The sequence below is a fragment of the Hetaerina americana genome, unplaced genomic scaffold (genome assembly GCF_022747635.1).
Source record: "Hetaerina americana unplaced genomic scaffold, ioHetAmer1.1.p SCAF_3, whole genome shotgun sequence".
NCBI classification, from domain to species: domain Eukaryota; kingdom Metazoa; phylum Arthropoda; class Insecta; order Odonata; family Calopterygidae; genus Hetaerina; species Hetaerina americana.
In genome coordinates, this window is record NW_027286874.1 from 38,565,793 (window position 1) to 38,576,358 (window position 10,566).

The 10,566-nt window shown below is 38.1% G+C and overlaps 1 protein-coding gene across 1 annotated transcript in view; it reads right to left on the bottom strand.

The window, feature by feature from the left end:
- The window catches only part of LOC139689993 (uncharacterized), a 55,505-nt gene extending 49,103 nt beyond the window's left edge, over window positions 1-6,402 (bottom strand). The window contains exon 1 of the mRNA XM_071587158.1: window positions 6,154-6,402. Within this exon, the coding sequence (XP_071443259.1) occupies window positions 6,154-6,238 (85 nt within the window). The 5' untranslated portion in view covers window positions 6,239-6,402. The remainder of the gene's footprint in view (window positions 1-6,153) is intronic.
- Window positions 6,403-10,566: the final 4,164 nt, after the last annotated feature.

The window sequence follows — 10,566 nt, forward strand, 5'->3', positions numbered from 1 at the left end:
TATAGCAATGGATTTAATACCGGCACCTGTTGGCGTATTGGGGAAATAAGGAATTAGGAATTCCGTAACTTTTAACAGTAAAGTGATGGATTCGGATAATGATCTAACGGGAGAAATGTTCTATGCATTACACGAGTCTGATTACGTATCTTCTGAGAGACTTGAACCGAGGTTTTAATAATTTCAGAAAAGAATTCTTAATGGTGATAGGTAAACAAATCGTACGCAAAAGAGATAAAATACGATGGACGTTAATGCGTCATCATTATTTCAAACAGAAACATTTGAATAAAATTGCACGATTAATTTCGTGCAGTCGTCTTTATGAAATCAGAAATTAATATGGAATATAGATGATTTTAAAATGAGTGATGAGATACATACGCATGTTGGCTATTTAATAATGTTGTTTTACGATTGTTACAAAACATAGCAACGGCCACATGACTGGTAAATATGAATGTGGAAATCAACTTCACGGGCGCAAATACCTACGCGGATTGAGACTTTGCCGGTACTAATTAAGTGATCCGCGGCGGAATCGGCATACATTGATAAGACATCTCTTTTCAGACAAGCTATCTGCCGTTCGGTTTAAGGAGCCTTCAATCTGCAGATTTTTTCCTGAAAACAGAAAACTGTTCCGATGGCCAGCCCTGATTTGATCTGGCAGATGTGGCGCAGGTCACTTATCAGGTAGTAAGTTATTTGGCGTTTAAAAATGTCACATGCAGTGCAAATTTGAAGGGTGGGGCAATTAATTTCACTGTGCTACGTGCGAATTTCTTAGACATCGTGGTACTCAGTAAATTTTACGACTTGGAATGTTTCGGGACATTGTCCTGCAGTGGATTCATGCCTCTTAGGTCGATATTGGAATGTTCTGAGCACTCTCACGCCGCTGTATATATATTTTATCATTTAATACTTAGTTTTCATTCATCGTCACTAATTTATAAATTTAGTATGATTTAACTTTTCCATTTGAATTTATGAAGTTTCGTTTAAGAATGACGAGGGTAATTTAAAAAATTGTCCGAATTGAATAGAAATAAACGGCTTATCTCAGTGAAACTTTTTTTTATTTTTCAATGTAGTCTCTCTGTACACTAATGCACTTGATCCAGCGATGTTTTAATGTCTTGATGCCATCTCGAAAATTATATTCCTTCAGGCCTGCAAAATATCCGTCTACTTCGGCTGTTAGTTCTTTGTTTGAAGGGAATCTCTGTACACTGGGGAAACTTTTGAGCTCGGGGGGAAGAGATGGAATTCTGATGGAGCCAAATCAGGCGAATAAGGCGGGTGTGGTAACAATTCGTATCTTAGTTCACTTATTTTGGCCACGACAACGAGCGTGAGCGTGTTTTGTCTTGATGAAAGATGACTTTCTTACTCGCCAAACCTGTCCTTTTTTCGTGTATCTTTTGCCGTAGTTGATCCAGAAAGTTAGCGTAGTATTTTCCAGTAATTGTTTAACCAGTGGGAATATAATATAATCGGTAGAATCCCTTTTTTATTCCAAAAAACGGATGTGGTGATTAATCAACATGTTTCTACTGTTTTGAATTCTGTATTGTCTCTGTAGTAGTGGACTCAATTTTTATCTGTGGTCACAAACCGGCGCAGAAAATCTGGTTGGTTGCTCTTAAAATGGGTCAAACATTGATCGGAAATTTCCATTCTGTATGCGTTTGTGATCTTGCGTCAAGATCACAAACGACACCCATATAATAGATATTTTTCTCATATCCAATTTCACTTTTAAATGTGAAATACTCGTTCAGGTGACATCCCTAAGGCTTTAGCGATTTCTCGCATTTTCAGTCCGCGATCCTCCATGAACATTTTATGCACTTTTGCCATAATTTCTGTGCTAGTGGCACGTTTTGGAAGACCACTACGCGGATCATCATCTAAGCTGTCCTGTCCAACCTTCTCGTTTGTCCACTTGGCTACAGTGAAATATGAAGGAGCAGAGTCTGAATGTCCGAAAGTCGGCATCACTGCTCGAATCTCAATTATTTCCATCTTCACAAATCACCAGACGGGAAGAACAACAGAGAGGTGTCCGACTCACAGATCTCTTCCCAGAGAACCGTAAGCGTTACGTGTTTATCCATAAAATATTACCTATTACAACGCAGGAAACTCGTTGCTCTAGCGCTGGCATCTGGTAGTGATTCCGAGAACCTTTCAAACTACCCTTGTGTGATACAAATAAATTTAAGCTATAAAGTTGATGTAAAATACTAATTATTATGTGACCTAAAACGTTTGCACAAAAGTTATTTAAATTTTAATAAATTTCAGTAAATAATTTCGACGCAAAAATAATATGCTGACCAAAATTAGAAAGTGATTTAATAATAACATAATTATATGCTTACTTGATCTCTGCTGGCATTTTATAACCCTTTTTACCCTGAAATACCTGAGGGATACAGGTTATGGTTGTTATTATGACCTGATTGAATATTTGTTAAAAACGGAGGCTCAGTTAGCAATCCTGTTTACTTGACCTGCCGGCCATACTGAAATGATTATCCTTAACCCCTTGGATCCATCTTTGCATGACCCAATCTCTGAATACGGAAGTGATAAGGATTGTATCATCAGATGGTAGATTATACAGAAGATAAAGTAGCAGTGATAGTCTGACTGATGACGTGCCCCACTATCAACCTCCTTTCAACGACAAACCCTTCTTCTCTTATCATGCCACAAACTCATCTACAAATATCCTTCCATATCGATGTGACTATACGCTTGAAATTGTGGCGTAGGAGTATGCCACCAGCGTTACACATCCGCAAATTTCTCAGTGGCCACCCATTTAGAATTCATTCTTTTAGATCAATATTGGTCAATCTTAAAATGTTATCACCAACGGAGTCATTAAATTACTATTCACTTCGACCTTGCAAAATATAGTATTGCTATGCTATCTTAATTTGCGATTGTTCTTCGAATTACTTCAATTTTATCGTTATTTGGAATGATAATACGAGGGTTACTGTTTATATTTTCAGCCTAATAATGAAAAGACAATAATTTATTGTTGAAAATGGCATTATTTATTTTTCTAAGTGTTCTCTATGATACTCAATACACTTTTCCTTGCGCTCAAACCAATTTTCGTAACACTTTTTCCACTCCGATTGAGGTACCTCCAAGACATGGTTTTTGAATGCATCAACGGCTACTTCAGGCGCCGAAAAACTTATTTTCTAACTTTGGCATCTACGTTAAATTCCAAACATACATATGCACAAGTTTGCTACCTCATGTGCTCTGGATCTGATCTGGATCTGTGCAATGGATCTGATACTTCCTGTCCAGTCTTTGGGGAACACTTCGAGTGAAGTACACAATCTGCTGGATCCGAAACTAGTCCATGCGTTCGGTTGGTCGTCTTTTCACAAAGACTATTTATTGCTGGGATTCTTATGCCACCTTCTCTTCATCTTAGATAGCCTTGATTTCCTGTATATCGTAATTGTTAAAAATTGTCAGTATACCTTCTTATACGTGCATACATATCCTAATCGTTCGGTGGTCTACGGGATTTCCGGGTAATACGAACTTCGAGGAGAAGAAACTGATGCAATATGTATTGTCCTGAAATGATTTGACCGTAATATAGCGATGCAGTATGATCCGCGTCGCCACGCCACCTTAAAAGCATAACGACTACTCATAATGATCCCGAAAATTGTATGATTTAGTGAAATATTATGCAGCATCTACTTTTTGACTTGTTGGGTGTGCCTTGAATCAAGTTTATTATGCATTTCTGAAGAAGAATAGAATAATCAGGACCAGAATGGAAGGGCCATTAGATAGACTTAATGCTACATTGGCTATGAATTACTTTTTATATTCATTTTATCAAAATATTCAATACGCTATGCATGAATGAATTAATGTTTCAAAGAAGCTAATTTAACAAATATTCAGCTTTGAAAAAATTGGAATGGTACGCTATAATTGCTATCTGGTCATTAATTCACACAATGGATGCTAAAAAAATTGGGGTTCAAGTTTTCAAGTGCCCTTTGATCTTTTATCACCACTTGCAAGGCCGTTTAAGGTTTATGTGATATGGTATTCTTACTGATAGATCTCGCTGCGCATTTCCGCCTTCCGCCTCATTGATTAGGATTGATTGGGTTCATACTACGCCATTGGAATATTTTGCAAAAAACATCGGCGGAGTCGCCTTTACTTAGTCATTTCTTTTCAGCGCAGTTTTAAAAAGGTGTCCAGAAAAGTCTCTGTTAAGCTTCGTCTACTGTCGAGGAAAATCACTTTGGCAATTTCTATAATGGTACTCTACATTAGGATAAAAAAATGTAACTTGTGGAGTAACTAATATATAAATTTGAGAAGTTTACTATTAACTAATGCAATGTCGCAGCCATTTGCAAAATCACATACTCTCGAATGCTGACCGTAGGCTACCGTAAATTCGAAATGTTTTTCGGTACTTCTTTCCTAAAACTGAATTTGTTTTTCTGGACAATAAAATATCCGTGGAGGAACAGGCGGTTCCAAATAAGAGTGGAATTGAGTTCTGAAGTTTCATTTATCAAAAAGTATTTTGATTTGACGTTTCTGAGAAGGTGATGCCAATTTCACAAACGATTTTTTTCTTTTGATAGTGAAAAAAATTGGTGGTGCAGTAAATTTATTCTAACTCCTTAGTGCTTGTGGTGTAAGATGCATATTATTTCAATAGTATTGTATGAACTCACTTCTTCAGCAACTGTATGATTTAGTTTACATACACAGTTAACAGTTCTTAGACTGGCTTGATAGTTGAAGATAGATCTCTCCTAATGCAAAGCCCAACGACTAGTTAAAATCACAAATCCGGGTAGCTGGGCTGGTTCCTTTCGTTATACCGCCTGTGAGATTCCCCAGGAAGATCCTGAGCCCAAAGAATCACATAGCTTGGAAAAGGCTTGGATTGATTTCCGAAGATCATCATTATATTCACCTGTGTTGGGAGCTAAACATTCAGAGTGAACGCTATCTTCTGTATACAATCCACCTGTGAAAGCTTATTCTGATTGATTTAAGCTTCATCACGATGATTTCTACTCTAGTTATTTTGTTCCTCGGCAGAGGAGGATCGATAAATTTCCTCAGAAGAGGGAAAGGAGGAGTGGGAGGAATGGCGCATGTTTGGATACGCACGTGTGAGCAGCAGTTAAATACTGACCTTTTGTCATCTGTGAATATGACAGTCATCATTCCTTATTTTTTAATATATAGATGATTTTCTAAGGCACGATAATTCGTATGTTACTAGCATGACGGTCCTCATGCGATGTGCTCATTTGCTTGAATGGGCTTCCCAAGGATTTTACTGACACCGTCTCGACCATGGGCAGTAAAAGTTTTTTAAATTTCTTTAAGGAAGAATAAATTCTATTTTACTGAGTTTCTTTGCGGTTATTGAGGTTTGACATAAAATGTGTCTACTCTGCTTCCGCACCAGGATAGTGTTACCAGGGAAAAAGAATGAAAAAGTTAAATTAATCGGTTGTTTTTATTATAACTCATGGTTACCTGAATATATGAATTATATGAATAATTTTTATTAGAGAAATGAATAAAATTTACTTACTACGTATCCTAGGTTTTACAATTAGCTGCATAATTTTCATGCTGTTATTTGAATTACTAAACTGAAATTAATTCACCCCTTCCAAATACATTAATTAACCATGAACTAATCATTTCAAAAAATTGTTGTCAACTAATGTGGTTCATATCTCCTCGATTGGCTGTGAATGAGTCAAAGTTATTCATAGCATACAATCCCTGAGAAATATGAATTCTTTGCGCGTATTATCGATAAATAACTAACGCCTGCTCCATCGGCAACGATTCGCCTAATCCAATGCGAAATTGAAAATTTTGTATCATTATTCATTCACAAGGACAACGAAGATTTTTTACCGTCAAAACAATCGCTAGGGAGGCCAAATGTAAAATTCACTTCCCCTCCCCTTCCCTATCCTTACTTTCCGCATACATTTTCTATTCAAATTGATGAACCAAATATGTGACGAAATTACCAGTAAAGTGATACTCATGCATTTCACTTGTGTAAAGAAAGGAAAAGGAAAAAAAATCACTTACCCCCGTTAACTCCCGTCCCTAGGGTGACCAAAGCCAGTAGCACCAGGCTCATCCGGGTCCTCCCGGCTGGTCCCGGGCTTTCCATGATAGAGCACTATTTTCCACCCAATTAATTGTGTCTGTAATCCGTTGAGTCACACGAGAAACAAGTCCGTCGTTACACTTTTACCCAATCCCTTTCATCCCAGTCCTCTCCCTCGGGGAAAACCCAGGGGGTTTCGAGCGCGGTGGCACTGCGCAGGAAGACGAAGGCACAAGAGCACGTCGAGGTGGCTGCTCGGGTGCGGCAAAGACGCAATTGTGACGAGTCGGAAGGTCGACGAAGTGGACCAGACGGGCGCCCAACGCTCCTGTCTCCAGCGGGAGTGAATGACTGTGGTGTCTATATAGAGGGGTGCCCCTTGAGGTGGCGCTCTTCTTCTCTCATTGCGACTCCCTCGTCTCCTCCCCCGCTCCTCCTCCCTCCCCTATCTCCCGATCAGCGACGATCTCTTCTCGCTCTCCCCCTGCCCCTCTCGACCAGGCGGTCGCTTCTTGACGTCCTTGCCGGTCGCTTGCTTCCCTGAGGTCCACGCGTAGACGCTGACTCCCTTCCCCTCGCCTAGAGGGGCTACCTCTCTTTCATCCGGCGTCGCTGTAGCTGGCCGTCGGCAATCACTGCACGAACAAAACGTTACATCTCCGCATTAGTGAGTGTGAATGGAGAGGAGTACGTAGTGCACTCCTCAGTGTCGACGGGAGAGCCCTTTTCGAATCGTCTTTTCAAATTTACTTGTCCGGCAATCGAGATCATGGCATTTTTCCATTTTACTCTCGATTTACTTTTGGGTAATGTGGACCTGCGCGTAAACCACGATTAAAATAATAGAGCTACCTTGGAGCGTAGTAGTAAAATTGGTTTTGTCGATTTTTTCGAAAGTAAAGTCGAGTTAGTAGTCCGCCTAGTCCTCGATGACTAGCAACATCGACAAGGATATTACACAACTGCCCGAAGTTTCCAGTCGATAAAACTCCTGTCGATCATTAAAAGAGATGTGATTTAATTTTTACTTATTTATACCTGTATGTACCCCTTGAGATTAAAATTGAACACAAAAGAAAGAGAAAGTAGGTCGGAATGCCACTTTAAGGGTGAGGATTTTATTTCGTCATGCTTACTGCTTATACCCTTCACATAAAACCGCATACATATTATGAATATGCATTCCCTCTTGATTCAGTTAGTCTGCTCAGAAAGAAAAGAGCTCTCCTTTAGACACCAGATTCTTCTTTTTTATTTTTTTAAACATTGAGTTTAAATTTGTAATACTTAAAGCATAAAATAATTTGGGAGAATTACACAGAATTTCTATGAATATTTACAATTACATAGCTGTGCTTACTAACGCCCCACAATTTTGCACTTTGATCCCTCTTTCATATTTCATTGTGACTTGATTTAGTGATAAAATACATTTTGCCCCTCCAAGAATTTTTCAAGTATTTGTGGTTGAAGTGTTAGTTTAGGATGCCACTGATATAGAGAGAGTTCAAAAACAGCTGCTTTCTATAGGAAGAAGATCAAACGATTCTCGAGCAAAAGCCGCACAAGACCATCTTCATCCTCACCTCCAGTACTGCTGTCTCTTCCAAACCCCCTGCTCTCGTGGCATTTGCGGCAGATGCTTTTCAATAAAAAGTATTATACTATTTCTATAAACATATTTAATCAAATTCTGTCGGAGAAAACTGATATAATTGAAAAAGGAATCATTGAATTGAAATTCAGTTAAAAGTTACTGTGTTACTTTAATGCCATCTCGTAGAGCTTCGTAAAAAGCTGAAATTCACTGATCACTAACTGGTGAATTAGTAACCTGCCTTCCGCCAAGCATCGACGCTGTGATAGCTGGAATTCGGTCAGTCTAAGCTTGTCTTAATTACGGGTATCCCTTCATGCCTATAAGATTCAAAACGGCATCTGATAAAAGAAATTTTGTAGAAGACGAAGATGAAAAGAATTTGCTGAAGGTTGTTATTTCGAAAATGAAATTTGAATAAAATATATCTAGACTTGGTTTGTCATTTTTCGGGTGCTTTCTTTACTTCCTTATTTTTGATCGGATTTGTTTAGTCCGATATTCTGGTATTTCTTTGACGGTTTTAAAGGCTTCCGAAAATTTTATAAATTTCTCCTAAAATGCGATAATTCACATTTGTATGGAAGGGGCAGATTTTCATTATCATTAATTGCCTTTGACGAATTCCCCTTACCACTTTCCATATGTAATAACGATCCGTTGGTCCTTGTACGATCCCTAGGGATATTTTGATATTATTTATCGTTTACTATCATAAAATATAGTTTCATGCAAAATGAAAGTTACTCGGGGCAAAAATGGCTCAGGAGCCCAGAGCAAATCTTGATATATGGAAGGAAGAAAACATATATGGAACGTGCGCAAAATTTCTTGGGAATGAAATCATGAGTATGGATCAAAGTTCTTGAAAAAATTGAGATTGGTCTCAAATATCAAAAAACGAATCATCTTTACGCGATTGAGTCTATTAATAAATAATATTTTACCATAAAACCTGGCACAGGTGGGCCAAGCACGTACGCAAATCTACTGTTTTTATTTACTTCTCGACTATACCAAAGTGGTCCCAGATGTACCCGACACAACAAAGAAAACAAAAAAGTTTGGAAAAAAATTTAATTATTTTTCAACATAATCTAAGCTCTATACACTTTTCCCAGCGATGTTCAATAGGCTCGATACCCTTTTTATAATAAGAACTGTCTTGCTCCTCAAAATAGCCATTAACTGCCAACATCACTTCCTCATGGTTGGAAAATCTTTGACCACCGAACCATTTTTTCAAGTTTGCGAACAGAAAATAATTCGAAGGGGTTAAATTTGGAGAACTGGGTGCATGAGGTAGCAATTCAAATTTTAATTCATGAATTTTTGCCGTTGCAATAGCGGATTTGTGAGCTGATGCATTGTCTTGATAAAACAATACTTTCATCTCAGCCAAATTCCATCGCTTTTGCTTGATTTCTTTGCTCAAACATTGCAATAAGTTCAATTAATACTCGCTGTTGATGGTTTTTCCTTTTTCAAGATAGTAAATGAAAATTATCCCACGGGCATCTAAAAAACTGATGCCATTACCTTGCCTGCAGATGAATCGGCCTTTGCCTTCTTTGGAGCCGGTTCTCCCTTTTGAATCCATTGTTAAATTGCTCTTTATCTCTGATATGAAGTAATGGACCCATGTTTCATCCATGGTTATGAAAAGGCACAAAAATTTTGCTTTGTTGCCGTGAAACTTTGCTAAACACTCAATTGAAACATCTTCACGACACTGGTTTTGTTCGAGTTTCAGCAAACCCGGCACCCATATTGCACACAGCTTTCTCATCCAAATTTTCACTTAATATGTGATGTACCATGCTTTTTGAAATGCCTGCTAGCTCATGCACTTTCAGTCGATGATCGACCAGTATCAATCTGTGGATTTTCCTAACTGTTTCAGGAGTTGTCACCTCATTTGGTCGACCAATGTAACGCTCGTCTTGACAGCTGGCACGGCCTCGGTTAAACTCTGCCACCCATATTTTATTGTTGTAAACGAATGAGCAGACTCACCCAGAGTGAAAATCCAGTTCAGCTTTTATATTGATTGGGCTGAGGCCTTTCAAATAAAATTATTGTATCACATAACGATGACCAATTTTCTCCATTTTCACAAGTTCAATGAAAACGTTCACTATTGATGGCTGCCAAACAGATAATAAACAGCGTGGTGTCTTCAAACTTCAAACATATGCTTTATAGATTGCATACTTTCTAATATAGTTACATTTTTCAAACAACAACCACCATCTCTAGATCAGGCCGGGTACTTATGGTACTGCCCTCGTATTTTCGAAGATGCTTTTAGCTAATGCATTATTTATTTCATTTCAAACCCTGCAGTAGCAGTCAATGTGTTCGATCAAAAAGAAAGGTTCTACTTTTTTAATATAATTAGATTCCTACATATTAATAAATGGGCTGAGTATCTATAATCAAATACCACTAAGTAAATGAGAGAGATAGTTGAGACCCATACTTTGTGGAAATCCAATTATAAAGCACGAGGAAAGAATCAAAATCTGCGTTTCCACGGGAAATTTGCTGTAGAAACGCGAAGTTTTCCATTCTTTCATCGTGCTTTGCTACATTGATTATCCCACTATAATTTAAATTCGCCGATCATAGTTTCAATAATTTATATCGCCATTATGGTAATTAATGCTGTGGTCATATAATAGAGCATGCTTGGAGGGGAAGAAAGAAATAAGGATGATTAGATAGAAGGATTCATATTTTTGCCGCTATGAAGTCTTTTGCTGCGGCTTTAGATGTAGATGCACCTAAATGA